Genomic DNA, 22632 nt, shown 5'->3' with positions numbered 1-22632 from the left:
GGTTGGCTAGAAACATCTGTTCCTTGCCATGTGGGCATCTTCACAGGGCTGTGCACAACATGGCAGCTGGATTCCCCAAGCTAGAGCTCTGAGAGGAGGGAAGTAGAGAGGACTAGCAGGAGTGAAGCCAGAGTCTCTTTGTAACCTAATCTGGAAAGTGGCATCCTGTCATTTTCATAATCCATTAGATATAAGTCACTGATTTCAGCCCAAACTGAAGAGCAAAGAATTACACAAAGGCAAAAATGTCAGGAGGGGCCCCCGGGTGGCTTAGTTGGTTAAGCGTCCGACTCTTGATTTCAGCTCAGGTCATGATCTCACGGTTCATGGGATCGAGTCCCGTGTGGGGCTCTGCGCTGACAGTGCAGAGCCTGCTTGGGATTCTCTCTCTACCTCTCTCTGTGCCCCTCCCCCCACTGGTGTGCTCTCATTCTCTCTCTCTCTCTCTCTCTCTCAAAATAAAAATAAACATTTTTTTAAAAATCTTAAAAAGAAAAAGCAATATCAGGAAGAGGAAATCCCAAAGATCCTCTTAGAAGCTCACTACCAAAATGCCCTGGAAATAATAAAGCTGAATTTCTTTGTTTTACAAATGAGGAAAGTAAAACTGAGGCTTAGAGAAGTTACAGGACTCACCAGTGACACTGAAGGAATTAGAGCCCAGCCTTCCAGTCCAGAGCTCTTGGCGTTGGCTTTTGCTGGTTTATACCTTTTCTTCTTTCTCTTACTGTCACTCTTCTTACTCATGTTCTCTCCCTTTTGCTCAGTCTATTCACGTCAACAAATAAAATAGTCCAAAAAATCAATATTTTGGACACTTAAACACCAAGATTTAAACTGCTTACTCGCATGTGCCTTGCTTCTTACTCCTATCTAGTGATGGTGGGGAGGGAGAATGGAGAGAATATTCCATTTTTAAGTGTGTGTAATTCAAATGCTGCAACACAATCCATGTGAGTTGGCATTCACCCGGTGCTTAAGGTGTGTGCAGACACTGTGCTGTGCTCCTTGCACTACTGATTCAATTGTCTTTCAAGAGCATCTTAACAAAGTTGAAAAATTGGAATCCCTAATTTCTAATGCATTATTCATTTAGTTACTCTCTTTGCCTAAAGTTTTCCAGATGTTTATAGCTTTAGCCTCTTCCTTTAGCACATCATTTTGTTCTCCAAAACTTTGTTCGTGCAGGGCATCAAATTAAGTTCACACAACTATCACATGAGAAAGGGGTCTAGCTACATGCAATACAGGCTTCAGTCTCTTTCCAGGGCAGCTGGATTTCTTTGCCCTCAGAATTCCGAAGGAGAATTATAAATTGAAACCACGCATTAAACAAACGTCGATTCAGTCTTCACCAAATGCAGCTTGTGGCTGTTCTTGCCCTTTAACCCACGGCGGGTGGGGGGGGTGGGGGGCAGGCAGGGCTGGATTTGGTGATGTGCACCTATTATGTTTAGCCTAATAATATAAATTAGTTGTTAAATTGGACACCCTGGAGACTCGATTTCAAATCTTCCTTTCCATCACTGCCTAGCTGATATTTTTAAATAAATTGCTTAATGTCTCTGTGGCTCTGTGTCATCTGGGGGAAATAATAATAGCATCTATCTTTTGGGGTGTGGGCAACAAAACAGTTCACACATGTAAGGTACTTAGGAAAATGCCTGGCACATAAGACACTAAACTGTGTAACTATTGGATTAACCTGTGTATGTATTTGTTCCCTATCCAACAGCTCTGGTTGGGAATGCCCGCTTGGTATGTAGCAGCCTGCCGAGCCAACGTGAAAAGTGGTGCCATCATGTCTGCTTTATCAGACACTGAGATCCAGAGAGAAATTGGAATCAGCAATCCCCTGCATCGCTTAAAGCTGCGATTAGCAATCCAGGAGATGGTTTCCCTAACGAGTCCTTCAGCTCCTCCGACATCCCGAACTGTGAGTCAAGCTAAGCTCCTTCCCTCTCCCAGTGCTGGGCAAGTAGCAGCCTCTCTAAGTCCACAGAGCGAGACTGTGGCAGCACACATTTCAATGTCATCATGAATTATTCTGAAGAGATTTCACTTGCTCTTCATTAACCTTGCTGCTACTTTTAATAGGTTTTCAAGTGAGGAGCTGTGATTCCTATCAGACTTGAAGGCTGAAACCAAGATAGGCTTTTGAGCTAGTCTCTAACGAAGTCTAGGTTTTTCTCCCAGGCAAGAAGACCCCAATTTTACTCTTTTTTAGGATGTTCCCCTTTTTAAAAAAAAATGCAACATCCAGTATCTCAGGAGATGAGTTGTTGGCGTTAGTGCTTTTGGAAGATACAGTGCTTAGCTTAAGCAGTTTCCATAATTATGAAAGTATGCACATATTTGATATTTTATAGATACCAAGTGGAATACCTTCCTTCAAATTCTATTTGTTTCTCATTTATAAATCCCTATTCTTCTGTAATTTTGTTCCTATCCTAATGTTAGGAAAGAACAAAATGTCTAAAAAATGCATGCCAAATGACAAATTCATATAGAAAGAACAACTCCAAATAATATTCATTCTTTCTTTAGTCCATTTCTGAATTATATCTTTTGCTGATAAAGGATATGATTTCTGATGTTAACTGAATTTCTCTGATCTCAAAGAGATTGGGAAATTTATTATTCTTAATGCAGAATAATAAAATATGGAAGAATGAGGGAAATTTGAGTAGCAAGTAAGAGAAAAGTGGTATTACTTTATTGCAATTTTCAGGAACAAAACTAACTTGAGTTTACTTTTTCTATGTGGTCTTAAACAGCTTTAAAGAACTAGCTTCATGTTTATTGTATCTATCTTTACATTCCTTCCCAGTATTCCAGATTCTAATGCCAGAAATACCAGGTCAACTTTAAAAAGGTTTTATCTTTCTTGTATAATTCCATTTTAACTTCTTTCTAAATAAGATGTAGAAAAAAATCTATAATGTAACAAACTCTTATGTATAACATTATTTTTAAATGTAAATAATGTTGTATACTATAGCTAAAATACTACTCAAGCTAAAAAATAATACAGAATATGTTTAAAATAAAAGCTGAGTAGGCCATTAAAATAGGTATTGTAAGCTGAATTCAGATCTGATAGAGTTTCCTGCATAATTTCCAACTGACAGAGAAGCATCACAACTGGCTTATATCAGCACTCTTTTCCTAAGAGCAAATGCATGCATAATTGCTAAAAATGCAAAATTAAGAACATTTGAAGTCACAATTTCAAGATGAAAAGTAGCATATGCTTTATATTTTTATTTAGCATCCTAATCCATTTATTTCTTACTGGAAAATAGAATAATTGAGCACTGTTTTTCTAAAAATGTGTAAGTGAACTTAAGAAATTTAAATCACAAACTATTAAAAGTAAAAGCATATTCAGTTGTTTAAAGGACAGTCAAATGTGAAGAGGATTTATGAGACTTCACGATCTAGCCTCAACTTCACCTGCTCAGGTCAGGACCTCAGCGACACAGAACTAATTTCACTTTGCTAAACTTTTATGCTCTTGGGTAATTACAAGCTTTTGTAGTTGCTCTGTGCTGGGACTGAAACATTTTCCCCACTCCAGGATCACTGTCCTTCCCCAACTCATCCTTCATTGAATGAATCTTGAATGTTTTTCCTTGAGAAATCTTTCACCAGACGCCAAAATCTGGTTTGCTTCCCTTCCCGAATTACTACTCTGTGTGCTTACAAAAGCCATTTTATAATTTTCTCTTCTTAATTTATCCTGTGCTAAGCCAACCAAAGATATTATCAGTTTTCCATAGTCCCCAAGCCTTAATTCAGTGCCTGGAAAATTGTAGAGAGTGGTCAGTAAAATTCATCTTAAAAGTGGTGATTGTATAAGTTAAGTCGCTCTACCAACCATTACAGAGGATATAAAATATCCTGACTTCAGAAAGGATAACTATGGTAGAGAAGGTGAGCCTTGTTCACCACTAGATTAAGTAGGAGATGATATAGTTTAATTCCTCAGTGTTAGGTAGAAGCAAAGAGTTGTGGAATTCCAAAGAAGGGGAAACCATTTCTGGCCTAATAAGGCTTCAAAGAGGATTTAACATTTCAAAGCCAGGTAATATATTATTAATTATTAAAAATTATTTTTTTCAATATTCACTTTTGGACAGATTAACTTTCAGTCTATTTTCTTCATCTGTTTATATGAAATATGAATTATTTCATATCATATTTTATATTTTTCTTTTTAAAACTTCATAATATAGCATGAGCATTTTCCTCACTTTATTAAATATGCAATTGTAATATCAGGTTTAATTGCTGAATAACTGCTTCATGGAAATACCATAACGTATTTAACCAAATCCCTAATGTTGGACATCTTGCCTATTTGACAATTTTCATTGTTATTCACAATACCGTAGTGGATACACATGAAGTTATATTGTTGCATAAACTGATTACTTCCATAGCAATATTTGTATATAGGGTTTTTATATTCTTATTACTTTTCAATCTTGTTAAATTATATTGGGTAGCCTTTTCTTCATCCTTTCATCAGCATTATCATGCTGCTTAAATTTATATTTTTAAAAATGCTACTACTGTTAAAATTTTTTCATATGCTTATTGATTTGGTATTTAAATGAATTACCTTTAGTAATCTCTTCAATTTTTCTAAAGAATTCTAGGACTATACCTCTTTTTATTAATGTGTAAAAATTCTTTATTCAGAGAGGATATATACCTTTACCAAATATTAATACAAATTACATAAAAGATAAGTTGTATCTATTTGTCTTAAAAATGATCTACTGAGTAGGTTTTCTTCCTTTTACTCCACCTACATGGAAGTATTTATTCATTTTCTAATATATTTTAAATACTATTTGCTTTGCAAAAAAGGTGATTATAAATTGTTATTAATGAATACACCATATAAAGTGAAGACTAAAGTCATCACATAAAATTATATATTAGGATTCACATTTTAAAAACATAAAAAAGCAGGTTGTCTTTTTTTTTTTTTTTTTTTTTTTAAGGAAATGGTATTATGTCTCCCAGAACACTGTGACTAGTTCAGGTCATACAGGTGTTTCTGTGTGTTTAGGTTTGGGTTTGAGTTCCTCAGTCAGGTGTATCTTGCTTATTTCCTCAAATTCTTAAGAGAAAAAGACAAATTACTTCACTTGGGTTTTTTTTTTTTAATTTTCTACCCAAAAAGAAATTCTAATTCTGCCTCCTTTCTTGTCTACATGAAATGGGCTGAACCACCAAAAGGAAAATCTAATGTTCACATTTATTATTTTCTTGGGCCAACCCTAATCTTCCAGCTTTCTGTTTCTTCTTCTGAGCTGCTGTTACAATGGAAGGTCTCTTACCTCATAGAATAGGGATGGAGATATCAGTCCAATGAAATATTTGGTTATAGGGGGATGTCATAAAGAATAAGTACATGCTTTAAATACTTTATCTTTGATAAAATATGTAAATATTCAGGCACTTGCAAATTTAGATGAAACACTTAGGGCTTTTCTTTGAGTACAATTCCAGTGCCTGGAGTTCGACATTATCTTTCTTTTATAACTTCATCTATAAAACATCTTGAATTTTTCTAGTTTGAGTGTCTTTTTAATGTGATAACTTTAAGATACTTAAAAAGCTCTGTTGGAGTGCAAGATTCTCCTGAACATTTACAGTTTTTTCCCCCAGACTGATTAAGTTGTATCTCGTTGATAGCAATGTGTTAAGGTTTGCCTATACTGGTCTTTCCAAATAATTCAACTTAGTGTTCATATATGAGCCAAATTCATTTTTGTTTTATGTAGTATATATTTCAATTGCCTAATTAAAAAATAGTGCAGTAGAAATAAATAGGTTTGGGAACATAGAATTCAGCAAATTTGAGCAGGAATGTAAGGCATAAAATAGGAATCAGTCGGTATAATGTACAGGAGAAACAGCATTTATTAAATGAAAGACTTACTTGAGTGGAGATTGCTTAACAAAATTGCTGATGAAACTGTAGTATTTTTCTAAAGAAATTGTGGTAATATCCGACATCATTGGATGTCTAAGTGTCACATGCTGTTTACATGTAATAACTCATATAAGCCCAACCCTATGAGATAAGTACTTTTATCACATCTGTTTTATAGATGGGAAGAACTGATATACAGAGAGGTTAAGTGAATTGTCTAAGGTCAAGCTGCTGTGTGGTTTACCCAAGTTTATGCTGCTAATAATAAGTACACACTCCTTCCTGCACTCTGTTTTCTTCTCTTTTACAGCATTCTTCCAGCCTGCTTTGGTTCCTCCTTTCTTTATTAGTAACCTCATAATAAAGTGAGGGATCAGTGTGCAAATACTAGTCTTATTTTAATGAGAAGTATTTATCTTCTCATACTGAGAAACATAAATTCAGATAAGGGAGACATGTGAATCTAGGCCATTTTGGTTGTAAAAAGTAAATTTCAAGCTTATTTACTTTGTAACTCAATTATAAAGTAGAAAAATACTGCAAAATGACCTAGGAAGTAACAGAAGTTACTACCAGGCAGGTAAGGTTTAGGATCATTCTGAGGTCTGACTGCTTTACTTATTTTATATTTCTGACGGCAAGAGAATTAATTATTTTCCCACAATTAATTTTCATGGTTTATCCTTTAAACTCATTTTAATATTTATTTTCATGTCGTAAATCTCTCCTGAATGATTTAATTAGGTAAGTGCTTTAATACTGAACATCCTTTAGGAATTTTCCTCCCAGTTCTCATTTGATAATACTATATCCATATTCTACTCTAGTTGGACAAAGGTGAGGCAATCGAGGCATGTCAAACACAAAACTGAGGGAGGCACGCACTGTCGGGTATGACCTTGCATTTGCACTGCCAGGAAAGTGAGAGCATCCTTGAATGGAGTTCCCTTGGCATCCCATCCGCCTTATCCTAGTCTCAGGCCTGTATCAGAATTTGCAATGTCATAGCTTAAACTTTTCAATATTTTTTTTCTAGGATGAAGTATATTTTTAGCCCACTTACCAGATGTTGAATCTAAAATTTAGAGAGGTTAGGGAAAGTCCTAGGGTAGTTATTAAAAAGTGGCATAGTAGACCTCAAGCCTCTTGATTATAATTTAGTAAATTTTCAGAGAGTTGAAATTTTAGAAATCACCTTTTAGATGCAGACTATGAACCACACACACACACACACACACACACACACACATACATGCACAAATGACTACAGATTTGCATTCTCCAGCTAAGATATTAGGGGTTACAGCATGGACTGCCAAGGAATGAGTAATTCTCAACGGTTCTCAGAGAGCTACACCCAAATTACATGATCCGTGTCCTTTCTGCTTTTCCAAGCTATTTTTTCACACTCTTTATCTTTGGCCCCTGACACAGTATCCTCCGTCCTTTGGCTGCTCAAAGTCTCCCACTCCAGCTCTTATCTAAGATGCACCCTTCACTGAAATGCTTCTGCTCCGAAGCACCACTTTATGACTCACCCAGGTGAAAGCTTCATACCTTTAACTGGTGCTGAAGAGAAAGGAATCTGAATACTTGGCCCTCTGTGCATGGGCTTGCTTGTAAAATCGACTTGTTGAAACCTACACTAATGTCTAAATGTTTGGGTTGTGCAGAAGCTATTTTGTGAGTTCCTTCACCAGATTCTGGAGCAGGCAGTGTGCCTCACAAGTAAAACTTGAAGATCAAAGGAGAACGACTAACATACAACTTAGGAAAGGTTGCCAACCATACTTTAGAAGATTGCCCTGCATATATACTTACTTTGCATGTAAAGCTAAAGATAAAACCAATGGCTTCCAGCATCTTGCCTATTCCACAATATGATGATAAACTGGTAAATATACACTTTAAGATAAACCGTGAAAGAGATTATACAGGTATGAATTCCAGTATGAGATAATACTGGTCAAGTTTCTTGTAGAAGGAGGAAGCTCTTAATTATTTGGATTCACAGTTAAGATAGAAGCTACAGAAATCATTGTAAAAGGAGACTGGCTTAAATGAATTTCCTCTCAGGTACTTACCACCTGAGAGGAAATTCATTTAAAATAGCTCATTTTGAACAAACAGCACAGCCACTCAGGCAAAGCACTGTGGTCACTGGGTATAAAGGGCATGTGACACATGAGTATGACACATGAGTTTTTTAGTACAGTACACTCCTCACACACAAAGTTAATAAAAGCTATTTATTCCAAGTGATTTAATGATTCATACACTCATGTGCCTCTTTGTTTATAATGAGCACCATTCCCAAAAGCTGGGAGTAGAGGGGAGGGGCTCTTAGTAACATGGATGACCTCTGTATTCTAAATACAGTTTATAGGTGTGCATAGTTTTATCTTATAGGGGAAAAATTCAGATATGCTCTAAATTCCAAAACGGTAGGAAAGTGAGAATTTTTTTTACCATACAAATTTTGCACATATGATGACTCTCCTCTGGGATTTAAGCTCTACACCCAATGTGGGGCACTACTTAACTCCCCTTTGTTACTCAACTATATATATAAATGCTCATTCTATATTACTCATTACTCATATATATAATTCTCTAATGAAATTTCTCTTTTATTGATTTATACTCATCAGTTTAGTTTATATGTAATTATTTTTCAAATTATACTGAATTACATAATTTGTAAGAGAAGGAAAATTAACATGTATACTATATGTGTTGGTAGAAGAGACCAGAGTGATTTATGGTGGAGGCTTATGTTGGTGCATCAACTTAGCTACTTCAGATTCTAGACCCCTTCCAAAACAAGTAGTAAGCAATGCATAGAATATTAATTCCATTGTAACTATAGGATGGACATATTTGCAGAAGCTTGCTATGTTCATAAGGATTTCCCAGTGAAATAGTGGAATTTAATAGGAAGTGGTTCCCAGGGGCCATTATCATCAACAAAATGTCTGATCTGTATGTTACTGACTGGACTTTAGTTTAGAAATTGTACATCATTCAGTGTCTAGAACAAGTATCATGGGTTATCTTATTTAGAAAGCAAATGAGACTTTATAAAAGAACAGTGCCTGCTGGAGGGAATTTTTTGTATATATATATATATCATGTTCTTCTCTGTAATCGTATAGCACGCTGCTGAGAAATTAGGAAGCCTAGCTTTTTTAATTTCTAACAATATTTAGCAAGGTTGAAAAAATACCCTTTATTAAATTAAAAATAGCATTTCACTTCTTTTTTCTCTATAAGAATATAAGAACACAACATACCTACTGAATTGTAAAAGGAAGAAATCATTTGGGAAAAGCTGATATTACTTTCCAGACACGTGATGATAGTGCTTTCAGCTTTGTATTGACAACAAATTTTCTTTTTTCAAGGACATTGAAGAATCAAACCTTTGTGAATGAAATATTGGTAATCACACAGCAAAGTACCTGTGCCTTTGTTTTCTGAAGAAAAAACAAATACGTTCCTCCACAGATCAAATGTAATCAGTTCTTCATGATTGAAAAAAAAAAAATGGATCCAATAGCTACATACCTTTGCAATGCAAATTGTGATTTAGCCTTTTTCCCGATTAATAATTGCAGGAGTATCATCTTAAATCTATCCCACATGAGCTTCACAGCATGCCTCTTTCTATCTAATCTTTTTTAAGTAGAAGAAAAAGGGAGCTCTGAGCAAACCAGCAATGCTGTCTCTCCTGTGCATGCCATAGAGGCAAGAGCATGTCGTGTTGCTGTTAACTTACAGTCCTGCTGCCTTTCTTCTTTACCACTGCTTCCCTCCTGTGGACCCCGCCGCTTCCCCTGAACCGCCTCACTAGCCTTCAGGCAACGTTTGGGTCACCCATGAAGAAATGGAAAATCTCGCCGCTCCAGCGAAAACGGTTAGTCTTACGCCTTTGTTGAACATGAAGAAACGTTATTTTGCTGCTGTTTGGGTGAAAGACTATCTTGTTTGTGACAGATCAGAGTAATGGGTAATGTTGACATAGTGATATGCATGAAAACCAACATTTTTCATGAAGGTTTTATTTTACTGCACTTGGATATTAAAAAAAAAAGAACTTTAATGTTTATTTTTGAGAGAGAGAGAGAGACAGAGACAGAGTGTGAGTGGGGGAGGGGCAGAGAAAGAAGGAGGCAAGGAATCTGAAGCAGGCTCCCGGCTCTGAGCTGTCAGCACAGAGCCCGACGGCGGGGCTCGAACTCACCGACCATGAGATCATGACCTGAGCCGAAGTCGGTCACTCAACCAGCTGAGCCACCCAGGCACCCCAAGAATTTAAAAACACTTTTTTATCCATTTTGCGACATTGGGAATTTTTTAGTAACAGATATCACTTAGTATTGGGCATATTCACAGGTAGTACATGTTACCCTACCCAATTAAAAGAGTGTGAGTGAGGGAGCCACAGAGAGACGGGGAAAGAGAAAACCCCAAGCAGGCTCTGCACTGTCAGCACAGAGCCAGACACAGGGCTTAATCTCACAAACCGTGAGCCAAAATCAAGAGTTGGATGCTTACCTGACTGAGCCACCCAGGTGCCCCTGAATACTCATTTTTAATGGAATAATTTAGTTTCTTGTACTTTACCAATACAGAGCTTAAACCAGCCCCTCCGCAAAATGTTCTGTTCATTTGATTTTCAAATACAGGCTTGAAAAGTTTTTTTTGTGACTTTGGTTAATTGTCAGCTTTTAACACTATAATGTTATATGTAGTCATTTTTCATTTAAAGTAACAAAGTTAAGTATGTCATATATTTTATTCTTAGCAGCTTCTTTTAATTTAATGTCCTTTTGGTTTTATCCACATTCAAAAAATCAACTATCTACTTTATGAAGGGTAAAAATGCCAATGTTTCCTAACTACATTTCTAGTTGAATTTGTTGTGTTTGGTTTTATTGTTGTTTAATTTTGTTTGTTGTTGACTGTTGCTGAAATCTACTGGATTACCACAAAGCTTTGTTAGAGGGAAAAAGTTACTTTTTGCACATGAATTTACTTTATATAAGATTTCTTTATTTTAAATGTATGTGTGTATATGTGTATGTATATATGCATATATGTGTATTGTATATTTGTATACATATAATCAGAAATTTTTATTATAGCTCATTACATTTGGAAAACTACACACTTTTAAGAATGAAAAGTTTTGGAATGACCAGATCTAATGTACCATGAAAACCCCATATGTCATATGTGTGTATATTTAACTGGAATTAACTAGAAACCATGTAGTTGTCCTTGTAGTTGCCCTTGAACTGCTAAACTGATTGCTGTGGATTTGAATAAGGATCCATGTATTTATCTATTTATGTCATAATTAACATTTTCAATAACAAGTTTGCTTCTGCTAGATAAATTTTACTGTCTTCATTTGAGATTAATTTATATTTATCTGCTTTATTAATCATTTTCTGCTGCTAACACAGAAAGAATCTGAGGAAGGAAGCTGGGCCCAGGTAGGAAATTCAAATGCTTTAAATACCATTTTGTACGCTATGAGGATATAAAGTAAGAAACTGTAGTATGTCCTAATATTATAAACCTTCACTTAGCTTAGGATTAGGCTAATAGGTATATTTGAATTTATTATGTGTAATACTATATATGCCTTCTTAAAATCACCATATTTTGCAAAGAAAATGATTATCATTTCATATGTGGCCTCTTTCGGAAAGGGAAATTATCTCTCTCTTTTCCAAAGAATGAACTATAATTTAAATGTCTCTGAAATCGCCCCTGAATATATTTAATCAGGAGTCATTCAAGTTGGATATATAAAAGGGGGGAGGCATTAAAAAAAAAAACCTTATTAAACATCTGCTTTAAAGTATAACGGAAAGTGTGGGAGGACTGGGGTCGGAGGAACATGTGTCAGAATTGTGACTGCAAGTCAGAACTGACGTCCGTTAATTGAGACGGCGCTATGACGCAAGCATATGGACTTTGAACAAGTCTGTACGTTTGCAAGGGAGCTAAACATTTGTCAGCATTTCCACGTGACGCACAACTGAAAAGAATTAATGCGTGGACTAGCGCATGTGATTCAGACCTCTGGCTGGAAGGAGAATTTTGGCAGTATTGATTGCTAGGACCTGTATTTAAACATTCCGTAAATTAGGGTGGTATTTGGTTTTGATTTTGCTTCGAATTTCATCATTTTCAAGAATACACAAAAGAAAGGGAGCACCTAAGATTTTCAGTAGAAATACATGTTATGGTCGCAATTGTGAATTTGTTGTACCATAAAAAACTGAATCAAAGACATAGTAAAATTAATAGATAGTAGTAGTCCTTTTTAAAAATAGGTTTAGAGAGGATGGTTGACTTTAGTTTTTATTTTGGCTGTTATGAGCAATGTTTGGTTAGATGACTTTGTTCATATTGTTATATTAAAGAATTAGATTATTTGTCTTTATTTTTTTATCATATCCTGCTTCTAAAATACAGAACCTATACTGATTGATTTCTAAAAAGAGACTGATTCTTTCCAATGATCTTTCTGGAATACTGGCTGCATGCCTGACCAGATAACAACATGGTCCACACAAAGCTTCAGCATTCTGTCTCTCTAGCCTTGTTGCTCCTTTCTTTATTTGTTGACCGAGATTTCTGTTTTCACATTGAGATTTGCCATTATACCATAACAATGGTAGTAGTATCCTCGAAGAGAAGGAAATGGTGGAGTATTAGCTGACAGATAAAAATAAATTAAATAAACCTATCTATACAAAGAATTTTTAAGCTAAGCATTTATATTATACCCTTAATTTGATTTTTTAATTTAAAAATGCATGTTTGTATAGAATGTAATTCCTTTTGAGAATATAAAGTGAACACAGTTATTTTCTAGAGGTGGGTACCATGATACATGTACCCAGAGTTCCATTTGATACCAAATTAAATCAAATACTTAGAGTCTAAGTATTATTTTTGCTTTTGTCCTATATATCATAGTAATTAAATGTCAGTTATAATAATATACAGTATCCTCCTATTACCATCTCATTTTTTTGGCTAAGAAACTTGACTGCTATAAAACAATTCTAGTGTCCGGTTTTTCTGCAGACTCTGGCATATGGAGATATGAACCACGAGTGGATTGGAAACGAATGGCTTCCCAGCCTGGGGTTACCTCAATACAGAAGTTATTTTATGGAATGCTTGGTAGATGCAAGAATGTTAGATCACCTAACAAAAAAAGATCTCCGTGTCCATTTAAAAATGGTGGATAGTTTCCATCGGTAGGTTTTTTTTTCAAACAGTAATTAAAATGAAACAAATAATGTATACCTTACTAAAACAAAAAGAGATGTCTAGGAAATAGAGAATGTGTGCTATTCAAGACATCTGTGTACATATACTTGGCAAAATATTTTCATGCAGCAAATTGCAGGGACTATCTAATGTAGAGCTGTGTACGTACTACGAGCCCAAAGTTTATGGAACTGCACATATACACAATTCTCATTCAACATAAATCTTTTTTTCTTTAAGAAATTCCATGTTTGTGATTTGTATCTATGTATGTTTTTATATTAGAAAATTATTTAATAAGAATTTTAAAATTAAGTCAGTTGCAACTCTATTAATATATGTGGTTACCAATTATATAATTTAGATATATACTAGAAAAAATTTGAGAAGGAATTCTCTGAAGACAAATTCTTTTGTTCTCATAAGAAGCTTTTAATATATTTTTGCTTCTTTGTGTATTAATTCTCAGAAAAAAATACTGAATGGATTGTGAGACAGCTATAAGCACACAGATGAATAAAATGCAACCTCTCTTTTCAGGTAGTTTACCATCTAGGGGGGTAAAAAGAAGCTTGTTATAATATCATGTCATAAATGTCATGCTGATATCTTTGTAGGTTATGTGAAAAATTGTCAGCTGGATTATGATTCTTTTTTGTTTCAATTTTTTTATTTAAATTCCAGTTAGTTAACATATAGTGTAATATTAGTTTCAGGAGTAGAATGTAGTGATTCATCACTTACGTTTAACACCCAGTGCTCATCACAAGTACCCTCCTTAATGTCCATCTCCCATATAGCCCATCCCTACCCAACTCCCTTCCAGCAATCTTCAGTTTGTTCTCTGTAGTTAAGAGTTTGTTTTATGGTTTCATATATAGATTATTATGATGGTAAATTAATACATATAAATCTAGGTTATTTGGCTTATAAAACCCTATTTGATTACATCCTATCCAACATTTAATTAGTGACTGAAATAAAAAAGTTATAAATATCAGATATGTTGATGACATAAAGATAGGATAAAGAGATAACAATCGGACCTCTTTGATTAAACTTATGGAGATGTTTTGAATCTTAACACAGTTGTTGATACTGTTGGGTTAAATTTAGTAGAGATAAATATGGTATAAATTTAAATACCATTAAAATGCTAGATGGGGAATCCATGATTTAAAAGTAGATCAAGTGAAAAAAGATACAATATATAGATGACACTAAAATCTCAGTTTTGTTTAATGGATTCACAGGGCATATTTAGATTGTGGTTTTTGGCAGATACAATAAAAGTCTATCATGTGGTGAAATGACAACAAGAAACTGTATTAATTTATGGGCATTAAATTGTTACTGATTGGTAAAATCCCGGTGGAAAAGTTGAAAAAATTGAAGACATTTAGCTTGAATAAGGGTAGACTTTATATGTTTTCCCATGTTTTGATATTATTACATGTTGGAAGAATAATATTTGCTCTGTTGAACATGTACTTTTCTAGTTCAGATGTGTAGGTAGTAGGGTGAATGATTTCTGTCCAAAAGAGAGCTCTGTATAACTCTCATTTGCCATATAGTATACACATTGTTAGGTAGTGAGTTCCTTGTCACTGAACATTTAGGCCCTCAAATTTTGTGTGGTTGTATTAGATATTTGAATACTAATATCTTTGATGGCATATTTGTGCCTATTTCCCATTCTTCACTAGATTGACTTTTTTTTTAAATCTATGGGGTTTTTTTAAGCTTATTTATTTATTTTGAGTTGGGGAGGAGAGGCAGAGAGAGAGGGAGAGAGAATCCCAAGCAGGCTCCACACTGTCAGCACAGAACCTCATGCAGGGCTCAAACTCAGGAACTGTGAGATCACTGTCTGAGCCAAAATCAAAAGTCAGATGCTTAACTGACTGAGCCACCCAGGCATCCCACTAGATTGACTTTTAATTGCTTTACATTGTGGTAAAAATGATTATTACAATGGTTAAATTTTTTAATGTGTATTTATTTTTGAGAGAGAGAGAAAGCACACAACGAATGCAAGTGGGAGAGGGGCAGAGAGAGGGAGACAGAGCTTGGAAGTTTCTCTGCATTGACAGTAGAGAGCCCAGTGTGGGGCTCCAGCTCACAAACTGTGAGATCGTGAGTCAAAGTCGGACACTTAACCGACTGAGCCACTCTGACGCCCCAAGTTGTTTTTTTTTTTAATAAAAAATACTGAAACAGCAGGGTTCTTTTTGTTCTGGGAAATATACAAGCTTCATCTCTGCACCATGCCTAATTCAGACTTAAAGCAGGTAGTACTGACTACACAGTGCATCCCGCTGTCTTTATGGCCCAGTTTTTCATCTCACAGATGCTAAAGTAATAATAATATGTATCTTTCTGGTACTGTTTTATATTACCTGTAAAAACTTGGCAGAAATTAGCCAAAAGCCATTGGTTTAACCTCAAGCTGCCTAATGTCTATGACTGTTATTACATTAGTATTTTCTGTTTTTCCGCTGAATTAGTTTGCTGGGGCTACCATAACAAAATACCACAGACTGGGTAGCGTAAACCACAGAAATGTATTTTCTCACAGTTCTGGAATCTAGAGATCCAAGACAAAGGCGTCAGCACAATTGGTTTCTTCTTGGCTTGCAAATGGCTGCCTTCTTGTTGCATCCTTAACATGGTGTTTCCTCTGTGTGTGCACCCTGATTTCTCTGCATGTCCAACTTTCCTCTTCTTGTGAAAACACCCACCAGTGAGACTGGAATAATACCCACCCTATGGGCTTTATTTTAACTTAATTACCTTTTTAAAAACCCTATCTTCAAATATGTTCACGTTTGAACATAATTCAGCCCATAACACTTGGAATTTTTTTCCAGTTTCCTCCGATTCTGAAATATTTTAACTCAACATTGTCCTTATTAAAATGAAAGGCTTAGAAATGCATACAGTGCTTCGGCATTACCTGGCCAGTGTGTATGTCTAAATTTGTGTGTATTTCTAAACCAGAAATCACTAATAAGCCTAGATAGTTTTCTTTTCCTATTGCACTCTGTCACATCCTTTATATCTAATATCACCATGTCTTCCCCTTTCTTCTCTCTGAACATCTCTAGTTTCTGGATTTGCTTCATATGTTCATGGCAGTTGTCCTTTTTCTGCCCTTTATTTTCACAGCATTGACCCCTTAATTGGTTGCCCTGTTCCTAGGTTTACCTATTTTCTCTCTCTCTGATTTTGCTACCAGGTTAGCCTTCTTAAACTAAATGATCATTTTGGTCTAAGGAAGACTAACCTGATAGCAAATGTTATTATGATCATCTCTTTCCCTGTGAAACCATTCAGTGCTTCTCAATCACCTTCATGTGTCCCGCGCTTTCGCTGAATGCAAGCTTTCCTTAATGTTACCCCGTTATGTTACCCCGTATATATGTCCCCATATTCCTCCTTACTTCCTATCATGGATTCCCAACACTGTACAGTATGTCTCACTATCACCACACATTTAAAATTTCATTGGCAACCCTGTGTTCATGGTGCTCCATTTTCTTTATTGACTCTTTCTCTCCCACGTGATCGTTTAAGGACAGTCAGTTTTCTGTTCTTCCACGATATCCTTTCCACAGGGAGTTTCATGTCTGGTGACCTATTTCTTTCACATACTTCTGTATCACTGAGAGGTGGTGGCTATTCATTTTGGTATGTGGTTCTCTATCTTATTTTAACTTATTCATGTTTCGATATTATTTTTCTTAGCAGCTTAAGAAGAAAGTATTCATTTCTCATAAATTACTTCCTATTTTCATATTAGCGACTTTAATTTTTTTTCCAAATGAGTGAAATGTTCATTTGTCAGCAAATAATGTCAAGACGGCCTGATGGAAGACAAAGACATATGGATGAACAACGTAATCCATAATCATTTTAAGGAGGGTGGTTTTCTTATTTTGAAATTAATATTTTTACTCTTCAGAAACACTGTGTGCTTAGAATAACTGCAGTTTATTTCCCTCCAGTACTTAAGGATTTAATTACAAACGTAATTTATTATTCTGTTGCCCTGAGAAGTAGTGCAAAATGTTAACTATGCTTAATCAAAGAACATGCATTATCTGCTGAGTAAATTCAATGTGTTTTCTCTTCTTTTTTAAAAAAAATAACAGAACAAGTTTACAATATGGAATTATGTGTTTAAAGAGGTTAAATTATGACAGAAAAGAACTAGAAAGAAGACGAGAAGCAAGCCAACATGAAATAAAGGGTAATATGTCTTTCTTTCATAGCAAATACCTTTTTGGGGGGAGAGGGGATAGCTTTCACTTTTATGAACCTAAAATGCTTTATATGTTAACAGTGGTCACTAAGTAGCATAAGTATTTGGCTGGAATAGTGTCATCATTATTTCTTTTTCATTACTTTTATGATTGAAACACTGAAAGGGTATCATCACTTTATAAGGTGAATATCCCATCTAAGACATATTCTTGATTTTTTAAACTGACATTTATTCCTCTGAACCTATTAATTATACATTCTGTTTGTCCTAAAGATGCCTCCATGCAGATATTTTTGTTAAACTTTTAATAGAACATTCTCATATGATTCAGAGAAACATGGTATATAATTTATTTATAGTAGTTCGTCTTTGGTGTGTATCATTTGAATTTTATTGCAGTGCTTAGAAATGTTATTTTTGTACAATAGTTACAGAGATATTACGTAGGGATTTTATATAGAGGTTAGATAGAGATTCCCACCTACAAATGAAACTAGTCCATTGATAATTTTAGCTATAATTATTAAGTCAAATAAATGGTTAGAAGCATCCCTAATTGCTGCAACTATTATGTGTACAAAAATGTTTGACTTGGGGCGCCTGGGTGGCGCAGTCGGTTAAGCGTCCGACTTCAGCCAGGTCACGATCTCGCGGTCCGTGAGTTCGAGCCCCGCGTCAGGCTCTGGGCTGATGGCTCAGAGCCTGGAGCCTGCTTCCGATTCTGTGTCTCCCTCTCTCTCTGCCCCTCCCCCGTTCATACTCTGTCTCTCTCTGTCCCAAAAATAAATAAACGTTGAAAAAAAAAAATTAAAAAAAAAAAATGTTTGACTTGAATAAGAAAAGGCATTCCCTATTAAAGATTAGAACACCACCATATTAATAATTAATCCTCTAAATGTTGAGAAATACCTTAATATACAGAGGAAAGAATTGTTTAAAAGAACAACACGTTAGATCCTATACTTATTAGAGACCACATTACTTTTATTATTGTTGATGAAAGAAAATATAACCGTTGGGTATAAGTATCTGTGGGTCTTTTTTGGTGAAAATCATCAGTCCACTTATGTCCATTTATATTTTTTAAAGGAAAAAATTCTCATTAAGGGAAACAACCAAAAGTTTTTGTGGGAAATTTTGGATACAAGCAAAATAAACTATCAGTTGTATTACCATTTACTGTTACCAGGAGTTGACATGTGGAAGCATTTCATCAGATTGAATAGGGGTTTAAACATTAATTGTTTACAGTTAGCCATGAGTCTCTGTTTTCATCTTCACTTCCTCTGGGGCCCAATTTAGATATGAAAATAGTATGTACCCCATGTTATGTTACCCTTCCCCTTAAGCTTAGCATTGTTTTATTCTTTAAGATTACCTTAGACTTCTATCATTTTCATTTGTGATAAACAATGTCAGAAATTACTTTTATCTTTGGCAGTTTTTGGACAGCACATTAATTCTAGTACAATGGGCTTCAATGCATGCAAAGGTGATTGGTTGATATATTTTTCTATATATGGTTCATTGGAGACTAGATAGACACACAATGGATTTCTTGTAACAGTTCATTTGACTCATTACTTAGGAGCAAGAAAGTGTTTTTCCATTATCAAAATTGAGTTGTTAGATTTCACTTTATTTTGGGGCCTAGGAAATTGCAAGCTGTTTTCAGTACATTGCCATTCAGTTGAACTGAAATTTGGGAACTAATTGATCACACAAAGACCCTTGAAGGAAGTCCATGCTTGACTTAACAAAAGATGTTTCAGTTTTAGCACACATATTTTACTCATGAGATACCACTTCCAGTTTTCTGTCTGAAGTGTTTTTTTTTTCCAAGTAGATTTTATTATGCTTGGTTTCACCACATAGAATGCTTCATATATAGATAGATATAAAAGAGAAGGAAGAATTACCCATTTGGCCCTATACCAAATATTATATTAGTATTTGGCAGTTGCTGGTTAGAGCACTGCCCTAAGAAAAGCTACTGTGATTCACTTGATTATACACAGACAGCTCCATATGATGGGTGGTTGTGAGTGAGATCATAAATAACCCCTGTTTTCCGTAACTGATCCAGTGACATTTACAGGAATAACTCTTAACTGTGACCAGGGGTCTCTGTTATTATCTGAAGTGTTAATTAACCTTGACCTTAATAAACAGCTTTCTGAAGTGAGGGGACCGAGTGAATATCAACAATGTACTAACATTTCATTTGTTGCTAGGAAACAGTCAACACTGATCTCTAGCCATTTATTGTTTAGGTCAAGAGGATCCTTACAAAGCTTTAAAGTCAGGGCATAAATTTTGCTTGAAAACAGATTTCTAGAAAGGGATCTGATTTACAAAATGAAAAAGAAAGGTACGTTGCTGTTCTGAAAAAGAAAAGCTTAGATTGGTGCCGTATTTACCTTGAATTATAACTCAGTTGAATTATTTTCTACATATTATTTTGTAAATATATTTTGTAAATCTGAGGACTCTTAACTACAGGTGTGGCAATGACATTTTTAACGAAGATATATTTGCAGAAATATGATAACTACAAATGTCTTAGACTATCAAAATATAAACTCATCTCTAGAAAAGAGCAAACACTTCTTACTTGCAGATCCACTTAATGCAAGGAAAACTGGACAGTTTTGTTATTTTTTGGGGAAATTGTTGTCACATATGTTTTTAAAAAAAAGTATTGCACTTAGTGAAAGCAGTGGGAGAACTGATGCTGTCAGTTCCTGCCCAACTTTTGAAGTGCAAGTTTAGTATAACCAACAGTTGGAACTAATCAGTTGTTATCAACAGAAGTTGATTAATGTAACCAAAATATAATACAAATTTATATCCCATTTTCTGAGATTTAACACTGCAATAGAACAAGCTAAAGAAAACTCAGAGGAAAGTATATACTTTAGGAATGACCCAGGGAGACCTAGTGAATATATATAGAATATATATATTATAATATGATATATAATATAATACAGTATAATATATAATATAGTATAATATATAAAATATGTGTAATATAAAATATACTAAAGATCATTAAGGAAGTTTTGCATTGATGAAGAAAGGCGAAAAAGAGCCAAAAGTCTGAGGGAGACATTAAACATCCTACTCCCTTAAGAAATTAATTCTGCACCGACTGGAACAGGAAATAGTAATAAGACTGTAGGAAGAGGATATTGTGGGTCTTTCTTCACATGTTCTTCATTAACTAAAAAAATTATAAGGATTAGAAAAGATATATAGAAAATCCAAGTAATCTAATGATATGCCATATAATTCAAATTAATATGTGAATTTAGAAGGGTCTGTATATAAAAAGTCAATATGGCTAAAAAGAAATGAGCTGTCTAACTGTGAAAAGGCATGGAGTGACTTAGCGTGTACTACTAACTGAAAGAAAAGTACTATGTGATTATACTGTAAGAATCATACCACATGATTCCAACTCTGTGGCATTCTGAATGAGGTAAAACTATGGACACAGGAGAAAGATCAGTGGTTGCCTGCAGTTAGTGGAGAGGGAGAGATAAATAAATGATGCACAGGGAATTTTTAGGGCAACTATTTTTAGTAAAACTATTCTGTATGATACTGTAATGATGGATACATGTCATTATACATTTGCCCAAACCTGTAGAGTATACACCCACGGTGAACCTTAATGTTAACTATAGACTTTGTGTCAATGCAGTTTGTCTATCATAACAAATGTAGCACTCGAGTGAGGGATTTTATAGTCAGGGAGGCTGTGCATCTATGGGGCAGGGGATATATGGGAACACTGTACTTCCTGCTCAATTTTGCTGTGAACTTAAAAATACTCTTTAAGGAGTGCCTTGGTGGCTCAGTCAGTAGAGCATCAATTGCACTCTTGATTTTGGCCCAGTTCATGATCTCACAATTCGTGAGATCGAGCCCCACATCAGGCTCTGTGGTGACAGCATGGAGCCTGCTTGGGATTCTCTCTCTCCCTCTCTTGCTGCCCTTCCCCTGATCACATATGTGCACATGTGCTCTCTCGTGCCCACGTGCTCTCTCTCAAAATAAATAAACCTTAAAAAAATACTCTTTAAAAATAAAGGCTAGGGGCGCCTGGGTGGCTTAGTCAGTTAAGCGTCCGACTTCGGCTCGGGTCACGATCTCGCGGTCCGTGAGTTCGGGCTCCACGTCGGGCTCTGGGCTGACAGCTCGAGCCTGGAGCCTGTTTCCGATTCTGTGTCTCCCTCTCTCTCTGACCCTCCCCCGTTCATGCTCTGTCTCTCTCTGTCTCAAAAATAAATAAACGTTAAAAATAAATAAATAAATAAATAAATAAATAAAGACTATTTTACAGTTTTAATAGAAAAAGCAACTATATTTCCCAAAGTATTCTTTATACTTTTTCTGGAAAACAACAGAAATGTATTGTCTCACAGTTCTGGAGGCTAGATTAAGGTGTTAGCAGGATTTATTTCTTCTAAGGGCTGTGAGGAAGAATCAGTTCCATGCCACTGCCTTACTTTCTGGTGGTTTTCTGTCAGTCTTGATGTTCCTTATCAAGGAACACATCACCCTGATCTCTGCCTTGCTCTTTGTGGTGTTTTCCTTGTGTGCATATCTTATTTCCAAATTTCCCATTTTTAGAAGGAAACCATCATATTGGATTGGGGCCCACCCTAAAAATCTCTTTTTAATACTTCAATAAGAACCATATCTCTAAGTAAGGTCACATTCTGAGGTACAGGGGATTAGGACTTAAACATATGAATTTTGGGGCGCCTGGGTGGCGCAGTCGGTTAAGCGTCCGACTTCAGCCAGGTACGATCTCACGGTCCGTGAGTTCGAGCCCCGCGTCAGGCTCTGGGCTGATGGCTCAGAGCCTGGAGCCTGTTTCCGATTCTGTGTCTCCCTCTCTCTCTGCCCCTCCCCCGTTCATGCTCTGTCTCTCTCTGTCCCAAAAATAAATAAAAACGTTGAAAAAAAATTAAAAAAAATAAAAATAAAAAAAAAAAAACATGAATTTTGAGAGGACACAATTCAACCCGTAACAATAAGAAGTTTACCATAATGGCTAAAAAAGCAAATAAAACAATTGAGAAATACAGAGTATTGGTAA

General features: G+C 35.4%; 1 protein-coding gene across 5 annotated transcripts in view; it reads left to right on the top strand.

Moving 5' to 3' along the window:
- Positions 1 to 22632, top strand: part of PPFIA2 (PTPRF interacting protein alpha 2) — a 478405-nt gene that overhangs the window by 445334 nt on the left and 10439 nt on the right. For 3 of the 5 annotated variants that reach the window (XM_032594017.1, XM_032594014.1, XM_030323310.1), the window contains 5 exons: positions 1736 to 1936; positions 9807 to 9869; positions 11425 to 11454; positions 13046 to 13239; positions 17407 to 17504. In XM_032594017.1, coding sequence (XP_032449908.1) covers positions 1736 to 1936; positions 9807 to 9869; positions 11425 to 11454; positions 13046 to 13239; positions 17407 to 17504 — 586 coding nt within the window. The remainder of the gene's footprint in view (positions 1 to 1735; positions 1937 to 9806; positions 9870 to 11424; positions 11455 to 13045; positions 13240 to 17406; positions 17505 to 22632) is intronic. The other 2 variants (XM_030323311.1, XM_032594016.1) reach the window with 1 other exon arrangement.

Source organism: Lynx canadensis, chromosome B4 (genome assembly GCF_007474595.2).
Source record: "Lynx canadensis isolate LIC74 chromosome B4, mLynCan4.pri.v2, whole genome shotgun sequence".
NCBI lineage: Eukaryota > Metazoa > Chordata > Mammalia > Carnivora > Felidae > Lynx > Lynx canadensis.
The sequence above is the reverse complement of the archived record's forward strand: the minus strand, read 5'-3'. Positions and strand labels throughout refer to the sequence as shown.